Source organism: Cibotium barometz, chromosome 30 (assembly GCF_041138505.1).
Source record: "Cibotium barometz isolate CiBa-2024 chromosome 30, ASM4113850v1, whole genome shotgun sequence".
NCBI lineage: Eukaryota > Viridiplantae > Streptophyta > Polypodiopsida > Cyatheales > Cibotiaceae > Cibotium > Cibotium barometz.
Genome location: NC_141075.1, coordinates 31,413,493 through 31,435,231, shown reverse-complemented (window position 1 = coordinate 31,435,231; position 21,739 = coordinate 31,413,493). Strand labels below are relative to the sequence as shown.

Here is a 21,739-nt window from a genome sequence, read left to right as displayed (position 1 = left end):
GATGTTTTAGATGAAGAGCAACCAGACGTGGTTGATGAAGCAGAAGTCATTGAGCATGAGGAGATCCTTCTTCATCGTTGGAAGCAAGGTTCCGTTTGACTCCGTCAGTTCTGGGATCGAGGTACCCGTGAAGAAGTTTGGCTAGACAAGGAGTTCTTTCAGGAGTACCTCGACTACTTGGAAGCCATGAACTTCCGCCAAGCTAAGCAGGAGGGAATGTCACATGCACTTTGCGTTGTAGTGCATGGTGACAAGTTGACTCATCATGAGTGCATCTTGTATATTAGTAGGAACCCTTTTAGGATATGATTTTTTCGTATGTTGTGACCCCATTGTAAGCCCTGGTACAGGATATGTCAGGCATGAGCTACATAGGTCTTTCCTCAACCATAGAAGGTCAGTCAGCCAGTCAGCTAGTCAAGTCCCTTAACCCTCTTGAAGAGATTCATTCATGCGTGTAGAAGTCAGTCTAGAAGCCTTAGGGTTTGCATTAGGTCATGGTTTGCATTGCATAGCATTCATTTCATGTGCATGTGAACCTTTCCTTAACTTTTCTGCCCTTTGAGCATATGACCCAGTCGGCAGCCTTATAGTCCAGTCGGCAATCTTAAAGCATTATAAACCTCACATAAAAGCCTATTTATCTAGTCGTGTATGATTAGAGCTAGACGACTTGCTCTTGCGCAAACTGACCAGCTCTCTCATGCATATAAATACCTAGCGCTTCTCTAAATCAATCATTCAATCATCATCAGCATCAAGCATCGATCATCACGAGGCTGCAACACATACATCTCTACTCCTCTCTTGCAGAAAATGCAGCTTCTTCTATCATCCTCTCTCTTGCAGAAAATGCAGCTTCTGCTGTCATCCACTCTCGGCCTGTATATACAGCCAATCGCTTGCATATTCTGCCCCTTACAGCCATAGAAACAGTCTCCAATTCAGCCCTTCTCTCAGCCAAAGATTGCAGTCCTCCTGCAACCCCTTGGAAGAGTGCATTGGCATTGAGATTGGTCATCATTGGTGCTTCTACAACAGTGTGCAATCATCCCTACCCTTGGTCTCTGAAGGTCTTGCATTTGGGTCATCTGCACTCTCAAAGTCAGTTCGGCAGTCATTTTCTTCAAAGAAATAAAGAAAATACTCCTAGCAATATGAGGGAGCCCTTCAGTGGGTAATTGGGACCCCATATTGTGTACAGATCTCTCTCTCTCTCTCTCTCTCTCTCTCTCTCTCTCTCTCTCTCTCTTAAAGTTTGAAGTGTTAAGTGGATTGCTAAAGACTGATGAAACTCAGGATACAGAAGGTAGTGTGAGACTTTGTGTGACAGGATCCTTTCATCTACGCATAATTCCGTTGCATGTTATAGCAAGCTAATGGCTTTTGAAGAGGAGAGGTCAACTCACCCTTTTTCAAACTTTTGCTAACCATGTGAAATTGGTCATCACTGAGAATTTCTCTCTCTTCGTAGATAGGAGAGACTATCCAACATTGCATTAAAGATGCAAAGAGGCTGAGAGAATTGCCTTTTTTTCCAACATCTAAAAAATTATACTTCATGATATGGAGTTATCAAAGTTGAGATCACAGTTAGGGCATGCGTGTGGGATGGTGCTTTTTATGTTGAAACGATGACTAGCATATGCACCTTATTCTTCAACAATTGACTCAATCTAGGAGATTATTACTAGTCTAATAACATGGTGCATTTGGAGAGCAAGACACACACAGGCTATTGTGGGTACCTATCATGTTCAAGTTACTTGGTTTTCACTATGGGGAGCAACAGAGAGGGAGGGTACCTCTGAAGCTTCTGAGATCAAGTGGATGGGCTTCGTGAAGGTTTTGGATCATAGTTTTCTTTCATGTCTTCATTTTCTGGCATTATTAGCTTCCTGGCTGGCTAATTGAGTGGCGATTGTAGTATAGAAGGACCTCTTAAATCCAATGAAGTGATAGCTCCACTGGTGAAGGCGTTTTGCCTAGGACCAAGAGATCCTGGATTCGAAACCGGCCTTGGTGCTTCCTCGGCAGCATCGCCTACGGGCAGATAATTAAGCGCCTACAGGCCGCCTATGGGCGCTGAAAAATTGGCAACTATGGGAGGATCTTGGGTCTAAGGCCAGTCAAAAAAAGAAGAAAGAGAAAAAAAGGACCTCTTAAAGGGAGCAAGGTTGGTAGAGTGAGCTGAACAAGGGTGGGCCACGATTATACTACAAACAGATCCTCAAACAGAAGGATGCCATTTGTAGGGAATAGAATGATAGAATTAAGATGTGGGTTGTGACTATCTGTGCTGGTATCATGGCTAGTAGAAGCAGTGTACTGCCCTCAAGGAAGGGGGATATGTGTGCGGGAAGTTGACAGAGAGTGCAGAGATTGGGTTGGTGCGTGCTGAATTGGGAAAGCAAGCAGCCCAGTGCACGGGCAGGACAGTTGAGAGAGGGAGTATAAGACAGGAGTTTGAGTTAAGGCATTGAAAATATTCTAATGGTGTTTTGAAGTTAGAAAGAAACAAGTCTAAATTTTTACACGCAACAATTTTTATAGCTTTTTGCTCACAAAATGTGCTGTCCATGCAGAATTTGTGTCCCAACGAATGATGCTGATCCTACGAGCATCATTTGTCCACTCAAAGTTGAGTCTGAAACAAATGGGCATGAGAGAAAACAAGATTGCAAGAGTGTACAGACCACAGAACATAACACTTTCACTCCAGCAAATGTAGCGTTTCCTCCATTCCCATTGTTTCCAGCCTACCTCATGCCAGATGGGAGTAGGTTCCCCCTCCCTTCATTGTTTTACATGCCTCACTCTTATGGAAACTACCCATGTATTACTTCTGAGCAAGTACAGTGCTCTACTTCAGCGGCCGATCCGTCAAAGAAAAAAGAAGGTTCACCCACCACTAGGAGGTCAGAAAGGATTCAAAGGCACATACAAAAAGGCATCAAATGCCGTAAAAGGGTCTTTGCAAGGCATCAAGATAGCTCATCATCAACAACACCACCAAGTTCACCTGCTTCAATTCATGAAATTGAAGACATGTGTGAAACAGGGTGGAATCAGACAAATGAACCCTTGTCTGCAATCTTTTCTTCTGTACAAGGTGCTCTCTCTCTCTCTCTTCCTTCTTTTGGGTTCTTTGTAGTATTTACATAGTTTCACCTTTTGTTATACTTTGTTTTCATGGTTGCATGTCACGATGCATGATGGATGTATATTGATGAACTACCATTGTCTCATATACCATGTGGCCTTTTGTTAGATGTTAGATGTCAAGAGCCGCCAATTGTCACACGACCCTCCTGTACGGAGCTCCAATTTGGAGGCCCAGCATCCATCACAGACCACTGATTATGATGATTGCCCACATGATTCGGAACAAATCATCGGTACCACACGGGATTGCTTAGGTTGGGTTGGGTGCCACACCAGTAGTGACCGAGGCCCTATTCCAGGCAGTTACCTTTTTACAGCGGCTATGGGAGCTCCCTCAACAAAGGTACTCCCGATTGGCATTGACCTCATCCATACAGTTGGCAGAGGATGGAGATACTCATTGCTGGTATGCTCAGATGAGATCATGGTTTGACCTACATGGTTTGCGGATAGAGGCACTCCCACCCTTTCAGTACAGCTTGGATTGTCCATTTTTGGATCTCACCCGCTCAGAGCAGAACCGTGTGATTAGGATGGATATCTTCAGAGTGGACACAGAGAGGACATGGACTAGTCCCCTTGATCCCTTTGGCATGAAAATAGCTCATTACAAGAGCCATTTTCTGCACCTCTCACCAGATGGTTTTATCACCCGCCCGGCGTACATGGATGTACACCTATCACATGGGATACGTTGTGCCATTGGAGAGATTCGAACCTCATCACACCAGCTGTGCGGATTGAGACAGGGTGATATGTGCATCAGATCTGGGATGACCGCATTTGTCAGCTATGCTACCAGAAGGTAGAGACAGAGGAGCACTACATTTGCCAATGTACAGTCTATTATGAGATCCGAGGGATATATCACTGCCTCTTCCGAGAGGGTTTTGGGCCATTACGCAGGGTCATGGAGTTTGAGGATCAGAGATGCCTAGGATTTTTCCTACTTGAGCTCAGGAGACACAGAGAGACCCTCTTGGTAGACAGGAGACCGAGCCATGATGTACCTAGAGAGAGAATCTTGACAGATTTCTTCAGCACCAGCACCAGCACCAGCACCAGCACCAGCACCAGCACCAGCACCAGCACCCTAGTCCACATACCTCCTCCATTGAGCCATCAAGACACCATCCACGCTCCCAGGGAGTCACCATTGATAGAGCAGTCGTCTTATGTCGTGCTCGTCAGCCACGCCCACCAGGATCCTAACCACGGCATCCTCACCATCGCCAGATCAGAGTCATTATTGGTCGGCATCGGAGGCGCCTACCTTGCTTCTATGACCTCTCCATTCTGATACAATATCATGTGGGACGGGGGGGTACACTATGGAGGTGCCTCCATCTCATAATATGTGCCGCATCGGACGCTGGCGGATCTCCTCAATATCCTCTGTGGTCAGCACCCTGACTGGGTGTCCCGCATGTCTCGCAAGAATAATCCGAATCCGTCGCTCCAACCTCCGTCTATGCTAGGATGCCCTCCTCTGTAGTCGTGGGCGTCTGGACCACCCAAGCTCAATCGCACGATCAATCAGTGTACCGCTGGTGTGGGCGGTATCCATGTCCTGCTGCTGTGGTCCATCTGGCGCAGTGATGGCTGGACTAAAGAAGTCTGTAATGTGCCTCTGAGTTTGGCTCTCTGTGCGCCTAAGCAGGCTATCTCTATATCTCCGCAGCTCAAGCAAGAACAATCCCAAACACCTCTGGTCCTGGTACCCCATGACTCTGGAAAGTGGTCCAAAACCCTCTCTGAATAAACAGTGGAAACGACCATGTATCTCATAGTATGCAGTACGATGGCATATATAATGCAGCTCTGTCTCTGGTTCCCCATGGCATACTCGACATATCCTGGCCTCAGCTGGTATACCTCTATATCGGCCAATCTCAATCTCAAGCTGGTGTGAGGATGTGCGAATCTGACCAATAGCACATCGTACTGCATGAGACAAGTGTACATCTGGGTCTGATCACAAAACCATCTGCTGTGAGCTGAAGAAAATGCTCTCTGTAGAAAGCCATCTTCGTGTCCAGCTCCTCTGTCGGCTGTATCCATGTCCTTATAATGTCCAGCTGAACTAAATCCTGACGGATGAGTCTGGTAATCTCTGTCCGTGTGAGAGTGAGAGAGGGTGCCTCCAGAGAATACTGGAAGGGAGGCAATCTGTCCATGTTGAAACCATGTGCCTGGAACCAAGATGTCATCTGTCCATACCAACAAGCCGTGTCTCCCTGTAAAGCTAACTGTCGGGAGGACTCAAGGGCGAGGCGTGCATATCTGTCTGGGGGGAGATCCCACAAGCCATGTATGTAGGAGACTGACCTCGTAAGAGCCTCAATCACCAGAGGGGCAGCCGCCAGCTCTGCTCAAATAATCTCATGAGGTACAAAGGCCTTGGCTCTAATAATCCTAGCAATCATAGATACCAAAGGCCTCTCCATACCTCTCCACCGGCCTGCGCTGTGATGGCCCACTGAAGGTCCCCATATCTGCACTCCATAAAGCATAGCTGATGTCACTAGAGTGTCAAAAAGCCAAAGTTTCGTTCGAGGTTCCTGAAACTGAACCTGCGAACACATCCTCTCCAAACCACCCAGGGCTGCATGTGCTCTAGTCAATCTAGTCTCTGCTGCTCTCCTCATCGAAAACAATGGCCCACTGAATACTACCCCAAGGTATGTATATGCATCTGTATACTCCACAATCTCCTGCCCATATGTAAATGTGGGAGCTGATCGCCTAACCCACTGTGGCGTGGTGTTAAACACCATAACCTTGGTTTTGCCAAGGTTGACAGACAATCCACTATCATGTGCAAACTCATTTAAAGCATCCAGATGACGTTGCATACCCTCAGGGGAGTCAGGGATCAACACAATATCATCAGCATATAACAATAGTGGGATCCATGTACCTGCTAGCTGGGCTCCTCTGTCCCTCAATCTCTCAATGTAGTCAGAAGCCTCATCCACATACATACCAAACAATGAAGGAGATAACGGGCAACCTTGCTTCACTCCTATAGTGGAGTGAACCAAAGTAGAGACCCCCTTTGGGATGCGTACCTGTCCTGCAAACTGATCTATATAAAGCCATAATCCCCCATATGAGCTCTGTGGGTACCCCCATCTCCTGTAATCGCCTCATCAATTTGGCTCTGGGCACTGTATCAAATGCTTTGCGGAAGTCCACAAAGCTACAATAAATCCGTCGCCCATGCAACCTGCCCTCCTCAATAATGGCCCGCTGAGTCAAGATGTGGTCAAGAGTAGAGAAACCTCTCCTGAACCCTGCCTGTCCCTCTGCTCGAATGCCATCTCTGTCTGCCCATCTACTCAACTGCTGCTCAAGAATGGATGCAAACAATCGTGCTAGTGTGTGACCAATCATAATAGTGCGATAATTCCCTGGCTCCATAGGGTCCCCTGACTTGAAGATAGGCACGATGGTGGACATACTCCAAGTCTCGGGTAAGCCTTCACACATAGCACGATTGAACATCACTGCTAGAAGCTCTGCCAGCATGTCTCGCGCATGAATAAAGTGCTCAGCGACCAATCCATCATGATCATATGCTCTCCCGGTCTTCATCCTATTAATGGCAAAGCTTGTACTTTCCAAATATTTAGACATCTTGGAGTCCACCAGACCCCTTTCATACTGGGAAATGTCCAGGCTGGTGACATCCTTCCCAACTTCTTAAAAGTTGTTCACAACTTTAAGCTTCAAGGCATATATTTGTCCCATCAAGTGGGCGAGACGAGACAGTCTCAAAAATCCAATATAACATGTCCCAAAGAAATGGGTGAGACTAAGTACGTCTCCATAATACCAATATTAAAATCATGTCCCAAGATAAATGGGCGAGAATTCCATGGAAGACATGCTAGACACAAGCACAAGAACCAATTGTGTCTCAATCACCAATATCAATGAGATAATCATATGCCAATGAAAATCACCAACCAAGTGCTAAGACACTTAAATAAGTGCCATGCACAAGAAACTAGTGCCTCGCACAGAAACATGTGCTATGCACACAAACTGGTGCCATTCAAGAGCACAAACCATGGTGACAGCAAAGCTGGTTCTCCATAGTTCTGGCAATCCTTTCTCCCAATCCCAACAGTTCCCGTGTTCTCCCATACAATCCCAACTCTGATCAACAAGCATGGTGTGGAAACAATGAAACACTCACTCCACAATCGCAACACGAATCCACGTGTATGGTGGAGTGTTCACTGAATTGCCCTCTCACAATCCCAACATGAATCCACATGCATGGTGAGATGAACAATGAACCTCTTGGCCTCTGTATGGGGAGATAATGATTCCAATAAGTCTAGATATCATAATCCAAGCTCAAAGCACACAAACATGTGCCAATCCACATGACCCTTGGCGTATACATAAGTCCTGTGCCAACCAGGTGTCATGTCCACTTTACCACTTGCACTCCGTGTTGGTACTCTGACCACACACCTTGGATGAGAGGTGGGCTCAAGTAACAAGATAAAACAATCACTCGCAGGCATAGATAACCTGGTGTTTCATAAGCATTTCTGCTACTGTCACATGCACTCTGCACTCAGTGCATGGTGACAAGATGGCTCATCATCAGAAGTGCAACAATTGTACAGTATTAGAACCCAGTAGGATGATATTTATCGTACGCCGTGACCCCATTGTACATCCTCAGTCCAGGATAAGTCAGGCACGAGCTACGTAGGTCATTCCTCAGCCTTAGCGGGTCAGTCAGTCAGTCAAGTCCCTTAACCCACTTGGAGAGAATCATTTATGCATGTCGAGTCAGTAGAAGCCTTAGGGTTTGCATCAGAAAGCACTCTGCATCCTGCATAATATGCATTCATATGCCTGTGCATCATTTAGAACATCCCAGAAGCCTCAGGGAATTTACTAGGATTTATCTGGTATTTTTTTCATATTTTATAGTATTTTAGCATTATTTGCATTATTTGCATTATTTGTCATTTATAAATATAAACTTTATTAAATGACCAGCCAACTTGACCAACCTCCAGTTAGTATAAATAGGCTTGCATAGGGCTTAGTTTCTCATTCAGTCTTCAGTGTGCTAAGAGCTTTCCTCCTCAGCCCTAGGAGTTCCCTTGCCTTTAGCACTAGACTAGTCTCATCCAGCCCTTGGAGTGCTTGAGTTTGCTTCAGCCAACCCTTGTTCTCCAACGCCTAGTCCCTACAGCCCTAGGCGCTTGCAACGAGCATCAGTTCAGTCCCTGATTCAGCATACAGCCTGCGTTTTCTGCATGTGAAGCAGTCGTACAGCATATCTGCGTTTCTGTCCAGCAGTAGCACACCTGCGTTTCAGTCCAGCATCATCCCTACAGGTCTGCGTTTCAGTCCACAGCAGTTCTCAGCCCTGAATCATCAGTTTACATCAGTATCCAGCATTCTGCGCATCATCCATACATGCAATAGTCATCTGGTGAAGGTAACATAGCATTCATAAGCATTTACAGCATTCTAACATAGCATAGAATAGTCCACCATCTTCTTTTCTCAGCCTCAGGTGTGCAGCCCTTCCTCATGCCCTTGGGAAGAGTGCATAGGCTCGAGATCAGGTCATCGAGGTGTTTCTACAACAGTGTACGGTTCAGCCAATCTCCGATCCTCCGAGATCTTGCGTTTGGCTTATCTACAGTCCACAGTCATTCTCTCTAAAGAAATAAAGCAAATACTAGCTCGTTATCGGGATAGGGGGCCCTTCAGTGGGTAATTCGGGACCCAATCTGGTGTACAGTTCTCATATCTCTCTCTCATCTCTCTTTAAAGTTTGAAGTATTAAAGTGGATTGCTAAATTCACGAAACTCAGGATACAGAAGACGGTGTGAGCATCTGTGTGACAGGATCTTCCAATACAAAGACTTCCGTTGCATATCACAGCTACACATAGTTTATAGGCATTTCGGCCACCAATTCACACTACCCTCTCAACTGCCCATGTTCCCTTCCATCTGTGCTCTATTGTTCCACCCACACATGGTAGAAACAATCTTCAAGAGAGCACGTAGGACAAGAGAACACTACACATGGTATGTTGTGCTCCACACTACCCTCTGAAGTGCCCATGTTCCCTTCCATCTGCCTCTATTGTTCCACCCACACATGGTAGAAACAATCTTCAAGAGAGCACGTAGGACAAGAGAACACTACACAAGGTATGTGAACCATGAGTTCCATAAGTCCAATGCATCCCAAATAAAGGGAGCCATAAAGAATAATCCATCCCAGTAAAAGGGAGTCATAAACATAATCCATAAATCTGAGGATAGATCCAAATCCCTAGAAAAGAAGTCCAGAAATCCAGACCTGTATACCATACCTCTTACCACATACTCTGTGCTAACCACACACCTTGGAGTAGAGGTGGACTTTATCCATAAAAGCATCATATCCATGAGATATCCAAAGATTTCTTCTCTATAAACTCGGACAGATTCGTCCATAGAAATATCTATATAAATCTCGTCCAAGAAAGAAATCTCCATAGATATAATCCATCCCAATAAAGGAGCCATGAACAATGTTTCCTTAGCTTTTCTTTGCGAGGTTGATCATGAAGCCAAAAGAAATATCTCCTCACCATATCTTTAAGATATCCCGAGATATATCTTCATATAGCTTGCTTGTAAGCTTGATAATATAATCCACAATATCCATATGGAAAGAGTGCTAAACGTGTGCACATAAAGCCAACTCCACACTTCCAAGATAAAATTTTGGGAATTCATAAATCTTTAGATTAACAAGCTGTCTACTCCTCATGCTCTTGCTTCATAAGCTATGAAACGGCTGGCCATGCTTAACAGCAATGATGGTAAGTGTGGTCCCCACTTGAGATTTTTTCCCTTATTGATAGAAGGAAGCCTCCGCTTCCAAGAAAGCCTATGCTCTGATACCAATGTAACTCGCGGCGGTGCTGGGGGGACTAGGGCCTTTGACACACTTGTTGATACCATCAATGCATATTAAAACATTTAAACATAGCCACAGCCTTAACACATATCCACCATCACTTTGCATAAAACATAAAAGCGATAAAACATCCACAAATGTTGAAAATGGAGCTTGCACGTGTGACACCGCATAGAGGCCGGAATGACCCCCCCCCCTTCTTGGAGTATTTTATTACCCAAGGAGAATAATATCATGTACAAGCTTTGAGGGCCTTACTCTCCCCACGGGAGATGCCGGATTATCCATATACAAATGCCATAACACAGCCCAACACCAGGCTACCAAGCCGGAACACAGGCTGTAGAAATGCCGAGCCAACAATATATTCCATATACCTCCGTGTGGGTACAGATTCTTCCCCAAAAACCACGGGTCTTCATGCAATAGAGCTGGTACAGCAGGTACGGTGGTTGGTATAATCGGTACGGTGGTTGGTACAGTAGGTACAAGTAGTACAAAAGCTGGTACAGCCGGTACAAGGGTTGGTACAACAAGTACAATGGCTAGAAATCATAATAAATGATTAAATACCCTTGCCTTTAGTATTTCTTCGCGATGGAAGCCTCATAAACAGTCCCCAACAGCCGGTATTCTTCATGGGCAGCCTTCAAGAGAGAGAGAAAGAGAGTAGCCATCATTAGGGCAGCCTGTAACGGTGCTAGAGGCTAGTGTGCAGGAGGAGAGCCTCCATTAATGAAGAGGGAGGGCTCCAATTTTTAGATTTGGGCCTCCCATGAGCTAAAATGGCAAGAGAAGGCTACAATGACAAGTGGAGAGCCACACAATAGCTGAAGTGACAAGTGTGAGGCCACTTGTCTCACTTTGATCCACTTTCTAACAAGTGTCAGGCCACTTGTCTCACTTTGGTCCACTTTCTTGCCACATGTCGCAATCTAAGAGATGGGTCCTTCCATAAACTTTATCTCTAAAAATATCCCAACTGGTAGACATTTTGTCATAGGCACTTTGCCAACTCTTGGTATCTGCTCAATTCCAGATGTAATGACGCGAACAAAATTTCCATCGGAGTCGGGCCAAAAATAGCAACTCTCCTAAATTTTAGGAGTGTGGTCCTTTGTATTCTAGGATAATTCCCCATTCCCAAAGCTTGTACATTCCAAATATTTAGACATCCTGGAGTCCACCAGACTCCTTTCATACTGGGAAATGTCCAGGCTGGTGACAAGTGGTATACCATTTATTGGGGGCTGATGCTCCTCTCATGTTGCATGATGAGATTCCTTGGACAGTTTTGTATCACCCCCAAGAGGACCCCAGTGAGATAGCTCTGTTTTGTTTGTTCCTATTTTATTTTCCGTTCCATGATGAGATATGCAATAGACATTACTGTATTACTTTGGTCTCATAGGCCCATTGGGTCTTTAGTAGACGCTTAATATATGGGCTCAGATGGTAGTGCCCATATTGCTATATGCTAACGACATTGTCTTGATCTTAGATTCGGCGGAGGGTTTACAGAAATACTTAAATGCATTGGACAGATTTTGCAGGGAGAGAGAGAGACCTTACGGTCAATTTGGGCAAAACCAACGTTATGGTCTTGAACACATCTTATGCAGTCGCCTCACGATTTTCTTTCATATACAGAGATGCCCGAGTAGAGATTGTGCAAAAGTATGTGTATCTAGGAGTCACTTTTATAGGCCCTTTGTTTTACATGGTCTTCAACACATCTTATGCAGGCGCCTCACGATTTTCTTTCATAGTCGCCTTACGATTTTCTTTCATATACAGAGATGCATGAGTAGAGATTGTGCAGAAGTACGTGTATCTAGGAGTCACTTTTACAGGCCCTTTGTTTTGCATGACCATAGCTGCCACTGATTGACCACTGATTGACTTGCGAGGGGGCATAGCTCCCTAGCTAATATGGAGAGACATTGTCTCCAAGCACATTGCCAAGAACCTCGCACTAAGTGCTGGTTCTTTGATACTCTAGTATGACCAACGGCTATGTATGGTGCAAACTTTTGGAGGCCAGGCCTAGGGAAGGATCATTGGAGGAGCATAGAGAGGCTACAGGTGATGATGTTGTCACGCATGATCAAGAGTAAGCCATTTGTACCACATGCTATTCTGCAGAGTTTGGGGTGGCCCCACTGGTTTACTGATGCCCTTTTTTAGACTGTCACTTATATTCAACATGTATACAGGCTTGACAGAGATCGCCTCGCACGACTAGCACTAGAGTCCTCTATGCAATTATACTGCGAGAGGGAAAGGGAGCGATTGAGACCAGTTGGACTGCCCTCCTCAGCGACACGACCACCACCATTACCGACACGTGCATGGTACTTTGAGGTAGTCGAGTGGTTTCATGCACATGGCATACAAATGGACTGTCTCCCCTTGTTTTAGTATAGCTTGGATTCCTCCTACCTTGATCTTTCACAACAAGAGATCAACCGGATCATCCGGTTAGATCTACTCGTGCTACACATACACCAGACATGGGTGTCTCCGTCAGAGATTGGTAAGAAGTGTGAGTTCTATAGAGATCACTTCTTGAGACTCTTCGAGGATGGATTCTTTGAGATCTCGGGATACATACAGATACACATGTCACATGCTATGCGTATCACGATCGACAAGCTCAGGGTATCCTCCCACCGCCTCAGAGTAGAGACTCGTAGAGCTGAGGATATCCTACATGAGGAGAGGACATGCACAGTATGCACCAGAGGAGCAATAGAGGATGATGCCCATTATATGTTCAGTTGCCCGGCTTACTACTAGATACGGGGGAGATTCTATTGCCTCTTCCGAGAGGGATTCGGACCACTCACACAGGTGATATAGTTTGAGGATCAGAGGTGCTTGGGCATGTACTTGATGGAGCTTAGACGACATGGGGATGTAGTGTTGAGGCAACATGCTGAGAGACAGCCCCAGCTTCGAAAGGACACCTCACAGAGAGCCATCACATATTTCTTTGTGGTACACACATCCATATCGGAATCCACTGCCCACAATAGTTCCTCTACTACGACATCAGAGCCCACCACCCGTACCCACACTCCATCTCCACGCCCCAGAGGTGTTCTTAGCGAGAGCTCGATCCATTCTGCGAGCTAGATGTCCCCGACCCAGAGCATCAGGTCCCCTCCTTAGAATCTGCAATGAGTACGATATAAAAGGATGGAAACAAGAATACTGCCTAGAAAAGCTCCTTTGTCTTTGGTTCTGTCAATGACGTCTGGGATCTCATCTATGTAAAGTCCAAAGAGGTTCGGAGATTGTGGGCATCCTTGTTTCACTCGGATGGTGCTAGAGACCTTCTCAGATAGTCCTCCTAGGCATCTCACCTTGGCAGTTATTGATTCATATAGCAATGATAGCCCAGATCATGTCAAATGACGGGACCCCAAGATGCTGTAAGTGCTGTAGGAGACGGGGCCGATGCATTGTATCAAAAGCTTTGCGGAAGTCCACAAAGCAGCAGTATAGTTGGTGGCCATATGCCTTGGCCTGCTCGATGATAGCCTGAAGCGTGAATATGTGAACCAGAGTGGAGTAGGACATCTTGAATCTTGCTTTCCCCGGTGCTCTGTATCCCTCTCTCTGATAGTGTGTTGAGCTCAGATTCAAGTATAGATCCATAGAGCTTTGCCAAGATATGGCCGATCATGATGGTTCTGTAGTTATTAGGATCCATGGGGTCTCCCGCCCTATGGATAGGCGATGACCAGGTGGGGGGGAATCCCTCTGAGAGGGACCTATTAAACATATAGGCTAGGAGGGGTGCCAGGGTGTCCTGCATAAAAGAGGTGCTCAGTCATAAGCCCCTTGTGATCATGTGATTGGCCGTTCTGAAGCCTGTGTATAGCCTTCACCACCGTGTCTCCCGTGAAGAAGGTGGATGTGGTGGGACGTGCATGAGGTGGATGTGGGAGGGGTATAATGCATGTGCATATGAGTGCCCGATGTGTGCGTCTGTGATGGGGGATTGTCCCGGATCCTATGCCAAGCCTCGTTAGAATTCCCACTCAAGAAGAATTGGTACAAGTCCTTGTGTTGTTTATGACAATGTGCTCGTTTCTGGCCGCGAGTAAGGTACCGGTTAGTCTGTTCAGCTTCACACTTCTGGATTTGGCCCAGTAGCTTACTCACACAAAAGATGTTGTAATAAGGGTTCTGTGTGATGGTTAAAGCACCTATCAACCCCAAATGATCTCCCCTGAACCTTTGTTGATCAAAAAAGATTCAAACTGACTGTTGTTATCCCTTGAAGAGATGGAGCCAGTCCCTTACACTTCACTAGTCCTCTAGATCAATGGACTTTCATCCTCCTTATACCTCAGAAAAAAAAAACGATATTAATGGCTCACACCTTGACCACCTTTGATCCTAGATCAGCCCTCTATTCAAGTCCAAATCTGTCCTGTTTCACAGTCATCACAGCATCAGATCAAATTCAAATTAAATCCCTCCTTTACAACCTGAGAAATCTACCACTAATACTCCTTGAGCCTTTTTGATCCAATGGACAGTCCTACAAATCAGAGACCCAATCTATGTTACCAACTAGTGCTCAATCTCTGAGACTCAATCAAACCCACCCAATTGATGAAATTAAACCTGTGCAACAAGATGTTGTCTGCTTTAGATCAACACACACACACACACACACACACACACACACACACACACACAAGCCCAGAACTCTGGGTTAACAATCAGTCAGCGTCTTCTCAAATATTCAATCATCAGATGCAAAAGGCTTTAGACATCCAAACTGCACTCTGTTATATACAGATTTTACAACCATTCCTTCCCAATTGAGCCCTTAACAGTAAGATGAAAGCTATGACAACTGACACACCTAATTCTGCACAATTCTATGAAAGCATAAAGGCAGAAGCATCCAAGGATGAATTCCCAACCAGAAGCCACAAATTGTTATCTGAAACAAACTTCAATCACCTTGTAACTTGAGGAGAATGCCAAGTTTCAACAACTACACTGTCAGAGGTCTTAAGCCAAGTCAAATCCCAATTGGCCCCTTACCTGCTTAGTCTTATCTGCTCTAGCTTTTGATCCCAAAGTTCAAGATGATCAAAATCCTCCATCACCCTTCTCACATATTCTCTAAATCAATCACGTGTTCATTCAATTGAACCCTGTATATAGCTTCTTGGTCATCCAATTCACACTTCCCCTCTAGCTTCTCTCACAGCTTCTCACACAGAAATCTACTGTCCAATTCCCTTCTGTTCCAGGTTGATGGTCATTCCCCCAATCTCCAAATCCTGCTCCTCGTCGTTTTTTCTTCTCTGCTTCTTCCTGCTGAGAGCCATGCATACCCCCAAATCAGGAAATCACTCCCAAAATTGTTTTGGACTCCTGCTGACTGGTGGTACCTCTCCCTGATACGAAGTGGACGGGTGAAGGCGAGGTAGCTGTGGTCGGCACAAAGTCGGCATGGTGGGATGGTAAAGTCAGGTATCAATGATGGTGCCCCCCTTGTATGGAAAACTAGGAAGCCCTCTTGATGCAGGCCACCATGCCATCCCATTATACATAGCGAGGTTGTGGCGTGAGCCAAGCTCTAGGAGGCATCTCCCATTAAAGTGATGGCTCCATGGTCTTGTGTGATCCGTTGTAGCCCTGTGCCATCCTGGTCTATCACCTGCAACCTGATAGGGTCACTCTGCTCACTCTTGGTGCTGGGTAGTTTATAGAGATGGCAAGGTCATCATCACAGAAAGACATCCCAAATAGGGATAGGGGTCTATGGGACCACACATTTGAGGATGGCAGTTTGGAACTGCAATGGGACTTTGTGGTCAGACATTGAGGGATTCAGGGAGACGCTTTCACACGATGGGACACCATCTTCTACACAGACATGCACCAGAGCCAGGAGAGAGGACTACCACATGTATCAGGATACCAGTGGGAGTCAGCTTACCGGAGGGAGACCCGAACAACAGGAGGGGTGAGGGGATCAAGAGGAGTAGCCATTTTATTTTGAACATAATTATAGCCCATAGTTAGCATAGTTAGGAGGGATGAGGTGGCCCGCTACATGTGGGTGCGGTTGTAGATTACAGATTCTCTAAGGGAAAGGCTTCATGACAGGGTGATAGATAAAGGTACAGTCCGATCCATACAGAGACATATGGCGTATAGCATTAGGCAAGCACAACGTTGCTGAGGCTATTTAACATATGTGCTATCCCCCTTTGAGTAGTATAACCAGTCATTCCGGAGGAGCTGTTGATTCAACCACTTCTAGTCCCCACTTATCAGGTGTTTTCCTTATTTTAGGTTCCATTAATTTTATAACCACTATCCCCAATATGCGCGGACCCGGAATGACCATGCATAGATTACCCCTATTTGTTCGGTTCGTTTCAGTGACAGCATTCCTACCTTTACCACCTCCTCTCGTATTGGCAGGTGCAATTACCACGTCACAACCTCGAGATGCATCTTTGTGGCAAAATGCTATTTCGTCCCAAATTCATCACGATATGCCCCACGAGCGGAGGGAGTCTCCATACATAGCTCTCTCCGAGGATATCACGGGTTTCTTGGGACTACGTGAGGTCCTCTTACTGGGGGACTTCAATCTACCTTACAGGGTTCAAGCACCTGTGGCATGCTCATTTTTCTATGCTTCACCTGTGTGGGAGTGAGATCATCACCAAGATAAATTTTCTCACCTGTGAGGGCTGCTTTATTATCCAAGAATGCTTGTGGGGGCTGGTGGTGTCCTTGAATTCAAGGAGAAGTGGATGGGCACATGTGGTGTCCTTACTTGCTTTCCATGCATCCATATATGAGAGAAATGAAATGAAATGATATATTAACGTCTCTAAGAGGCCATAATGGCCTATGAGACCAAAACTGAGAGTACATCTGAAGTTGGTGTCTCATCAAAGAGAACAACTAAATGAGACTAAAAATTATAATAAAAAGTACTCCCACAAGAGAGAGAAATCAAAAGAAATGATATATTAACGTCTCTAAGAGCCAAGATGATACTGAGTAGAAAATACTAGGAAATACTAGAAAATGTATATCAGGTAGAGCCATGTCATATACATCACTATCCAAAGATGTCTCTCATCGGTTGATGGCGGATATCCTCAATGTCCTCCATGGTGAGTACTTTGACTGGACGTCTCCCATGCCGTGCTAGTATGGTCCTGATCCTCTGTTGTAGTCTCCGCCGGTGTCGAGATGGGCCTCTCATCTTGGGGCGCCTGGACCGCCCCAGCTCTATAGCCCAATCAATCAGTGTACCTCTGGTGCGGCTATACTCTGGGGCTAGCTGCAATGCCTGCTGGCCTAACTGCTCAATCTCTGGTCGAAAGAAGTCTGTAATCTGCCTCTGTAGGTGTCTCTCCCTCTCTGATCCCCTCCCTCTCAAGGGACCCTCTCTATGTCTACGCAGCTCCAGCAAGTATAATCCGAGGCATCTCTGATCATGGTATCTCATGACTCTAGAAAGTGGTCCGAAACCCTCTCTGAACAGGCAGTGAAAATGGCCTCGTATCTCATAATATACTGGACAGTGACATATGTAATGTAACTCTGTCGCTGGCTCCTTCTGGCACAGCTGACAAATCCTCACCTTAGCTGGTACTCCTCTGAATCTGCCAGTCTCAATCTCTAACTTGTGTGAGGATGTGCGCATCTGACCAATAGCACACCGTACCCCATGAGAAAGATGAGTATCCATGTAGCTGGGTCTAATCACAAACCCATCCTCCGTGAGCTGGAGAAGATGATCTCTATAGAAAGCCATCTTCGTACCAAGCTCGTGTGTCGGCTGTATCCATGTCCTCCTAGTGTCCAGCTGAGTCAAGTCCTGCGTGATAAGTCTGGTAATCTCTGCCCGTGTGAGAGAGAGGGAGGGTGCATCCAGGGAGTACTGAAACGGAGGTAGCCTGTCCATACTAAAGCCATGCAGTTGGAACCAAGTTGTCATCTGTGCATACCAACATGATCCGTCTCCCTGTGATGCCAACTGTCGTGAAGACTCCAGGGCTAAGCGAGCATATTTGTCTCTAGGGAGAGCCCAAGTGCTATGTATAAAGGAGACTGATCGAGTGAGTGCCTCTACTACCAATGGGGGGGCAGCCATCTCTGCACGGATAATATCATGTGGTACGGAGGCCTTGGCCCTAATCATCTGGGAAATCATAGAAATCATAGAAATCATAGAAACCAAGGGCCTCTCCGTACATCTCCATCCATCAGTGCTACCAGCTCGGCTGTGGTGATCCACTGAGGGTCCCCATATCTCCACTCCATACAGCATGGTTGAAGTGACCAAAGTGTCAAAGAGCCAGAGCTTTGTTCGAGGTTCCTGAAATGAACCTGCGAACACAGCCTCTCTAGTCTCCCCAATGCTGCATAAGCTCTGGTCAATCTGGTCTCCGCTGCTCTCCTCAAGGAAAATAGTGGGCCACTAAAAACCACACCAAGGTAAGTATATGCATCTGTATACTCCACTGTCTCCTGACCATATGTAAAGGTGGGTACTAACCTCCTAACCCACTGTGCTGTGGTGTTAAACACCATCACCTTGGTTTTACCAAGGTTAACAGACAATCCGATGTCCTGTGCAAACATGTGCAATGCATCCAAATGACGCTGCATCCCCTCTGGAGAATCTGAGATCAGCACAATATCATCAGCATACAATAATAGTGGAATCCATGTCCCTGCTAGCTGTGCTCCTCTGTCACCCTCCCGCTCTACATAGTCCGAAACCTCATCCACATACATCCCAAATAAGGTGGGAAAAAGGGGGCAGCCCTGTTTCACCCCAATAGTGGAGTGAACCATCTCAGATATACCCTGAGTAGTACGTACCTGCCCCACAACTGTCCTGTATAAAGCCATGATTCCCCAAATCAGCTCTGTGGGCACTCCCATCTCCTATAGTCTGCACATCAGTCTGGCTCTCGGTACTGTGTCAAAAGCTTTGCAGAAATCCACAAAGCAACAATAAATCCTCCTGCCATATAATCTGCCCTCCTCAATAATAGCTTTGAGTGTCAAGATATGGTCAAGAGTGGAGAAACCTCTCCTGAGTTGTCTTCTTTGGTGGGTGATGATGGCTCTAATCCACCGGTGATGAAGCGGGCGTGGACGAGGTCCTGGTAAGCATGGGCGTCTTGCTCGACAAAGTGCTATGGCTCTATCAAGGGTGACTCCTCCTGAAGGACGTCTATGGGACGTGTGGCTCGTCGAGGGGGTAGTGGAAGTCCTGGTCGTATCTGTTGGGGTGGTCTTGGCCTTAAAAAAATCTGTCGTGGCTCGCTAGCGGGGTGGATCCTGGTGTGCTGTCCTGGCTCATAGGAGAGCCTCTTGATGGCGTCTGAGCTCCAATAAGAAAAGCCCCAAACGCCTCTGATCCTCAAACTCCATCACATGTGGTAATGGTCCAAAACCCTCTCGGAGGAGACGCGAGGGAGGGGGTGGGGTGGCTGGGGCCGAAGCTCTCTCAAGAAGGTGTCCCTGTGTGTGCGGACCTCAAGCAGGGAAGCGGCCTAGGCAACGTTTGTCTTGGAAGTCAATGATCCTGGAGAGTGGACCAAATCCCTCACGAAAGACAGTGAAACCTCCCACGGATCTCATAGTATACAGGGCAGCAGCATATGTGATGCTCCTCCGTCTCAACCTCTGTGTGCCATAGTCAGCAGATCCTCTCCTCTTTGGGTCTCCATATGAGCTTCCCGGCTCTGAAGATGCGCTTAGCTCTACCTGTCTCCATTGTGAGGCGGTGGGATGAAACTTGTATCTGGCCAATCGCAAGCCGCATGGCATGAGACGTGTGAACACTCAAGTAGCCCGGCTGCTAGATGAATCCATCCTCAGTGAGTGTGAGGAAGTGATCTGTGTAGAAGTACATCTTCGTGGGGAGCTCTGGAGGTGTGATCCATGTGCAATGTGTGTAGAGGCTGAGAAGATCTAACTGGATAACCCGGTTGGTATCCTCGAGAGAGTTATATTAAATGTCTTCAAAAGACCGAGTGAGTCTATGAGACCAAAAGTGATACAATAATGTCCATGTAATCTCATCATGGTACAAAATAAACAAAGAATAGAGTTATGAGCGTGGATACAAAGTCGGACCATCATCATCGTACAACGTATGGAGCTAAGTCCCTGGTAGGGGGAGAGGGCCGTCAAGGATATCGAGCATGGGGTGAGCTTGTAGAAGGCTCTGCAGATCCACCGGGCGTGGGGAGGTGGCTCTGTGCCTCTTCAAGAACTCCTCAAGCTGGGGCTGATGTCTGTGTTGCTGACGAGGCCCAGGGAGTCTGGAGCATCGGGCTCGCAAGGGAGAGAGAAATGAAATGATATATTAACGTCTCTAAGAGGCCATAGTGGCCTATGAGACCAAAACTGAGAGTACATCTGAAGTTGGTGTCTCATCAAAGAGAACAACTAAATGAGACTAAAAAGTACAATAAACTGATTGTCCTACAGTTATAAGAATAGAACTGTAAGACTCTAAGATGATACTGAGTAGAAAATAGTGGAAAATACTAAAAAATGTATATCAGGTAGATCCATGTATGCTGATCAGTTGAAGTGTTGCCCTCTCCTTAGATCAAATATCTCCGCCATGGGGCTGCCTAGAATGGAGAGGTCGTAGAAGCGTGGTAGGCGCCTCCGATGCCGAGCAATAATGGCTCTGATGTGGCGATGGTGAGGATGTCGTGGTCGGGATCCTGGTGGGTGTGGCCGACGAGCATGGCATAAGATGACTGCTCTATCAGTGGTGGCTCCCTGGGAGTGTGGTCGGTGCCTTGATGGTCCAATGGAGGAGGTATCTGGAGGTGTGTGGGCTGGGTTACTAGTGCTGGTTCCGAAGAAATCTATTAGGGTCCTCTGTCTAGGTACATCATGGCTCGGTCTCCTGTCTGCCAAGAGGGTCTCTATGTGTCTCCTGAGCTCAAGTAGGAACAATCCCATGCATCTCTGATCCTCAAACTCCATGATCCTGCGTAACGGCCCAAAACCCTCTCGGAAGAGAGAGAGAAAGAAGAAAGAAGAAAGAAGAAAGAAAGTTGTATTAACGTCTTCAAAAGGCCAAAATGACCTATGAGACCAAAAGGTTGCATCATATCCATGAGGTACATAATCTTGGGTACAAAATAGTAATAAAGAGAGAGAGAAAGGTATATTAATGTCTACAAGAGGCCAAAGTGGCCTATGAGACTAAAGTACCAATACAACCAAAACTCAAGGAAACTAAATGTCCTAAGTAGAAACTGAAAAGCATAAACTGAAAAACAACTAAAGACCCAATGGGCCTATGAGACCAAAGTGATACAATAATGTCCATGGCATATCTCATCATGGAACGGAAAATAAAACAAAAACAAACAAAAACTATCTCACTGGAGTGACACAAAACTGTCCATGGAAATGTCATTGTGGAATACCAAGAATATGAACATGAAACATGAGAGGAGCATCAGCCCCCAATAGATGGTATACCACTCTCCAAAGTATCAAGCATGGTGCTAATGAGTATGGCCGAGAGGTCTCCCTCAGCTACATGATATAGAAAGGTATATT

At 46.1% G+C, this 21,739-nt stretch overlaps 1 protein-coding gene across 5 annotated transcripts in view; it reads left to right on the top strand.

The window, feature by feature from the left end:
• The window catches only part of LOC147621385 (uncharacterized), a 152,962-nt gene that overhangs the window by 71,266 nt on the left and 59,957 nt on the right, over window positions 1–21,739 (top strand). For all 5 annotated transcript variants that reach the window (XR_015269820.1, XM_086824139.1, XM_086824141.1 and 2 more), the window contains exon 6: window positions 2,586–3,112. Coding sequence is in view for 4 of the 5 variants with exons in the window: in XM_086824139.1 (XP_086680265.1) it covers window positions 2,586–3,112 (527 nt within the window). In the remaining variant the exon portion in view is untranslated. The remainder of the gene's footprint in view (window positions 1–2,585; window positions 3,113–21,739) is intronic.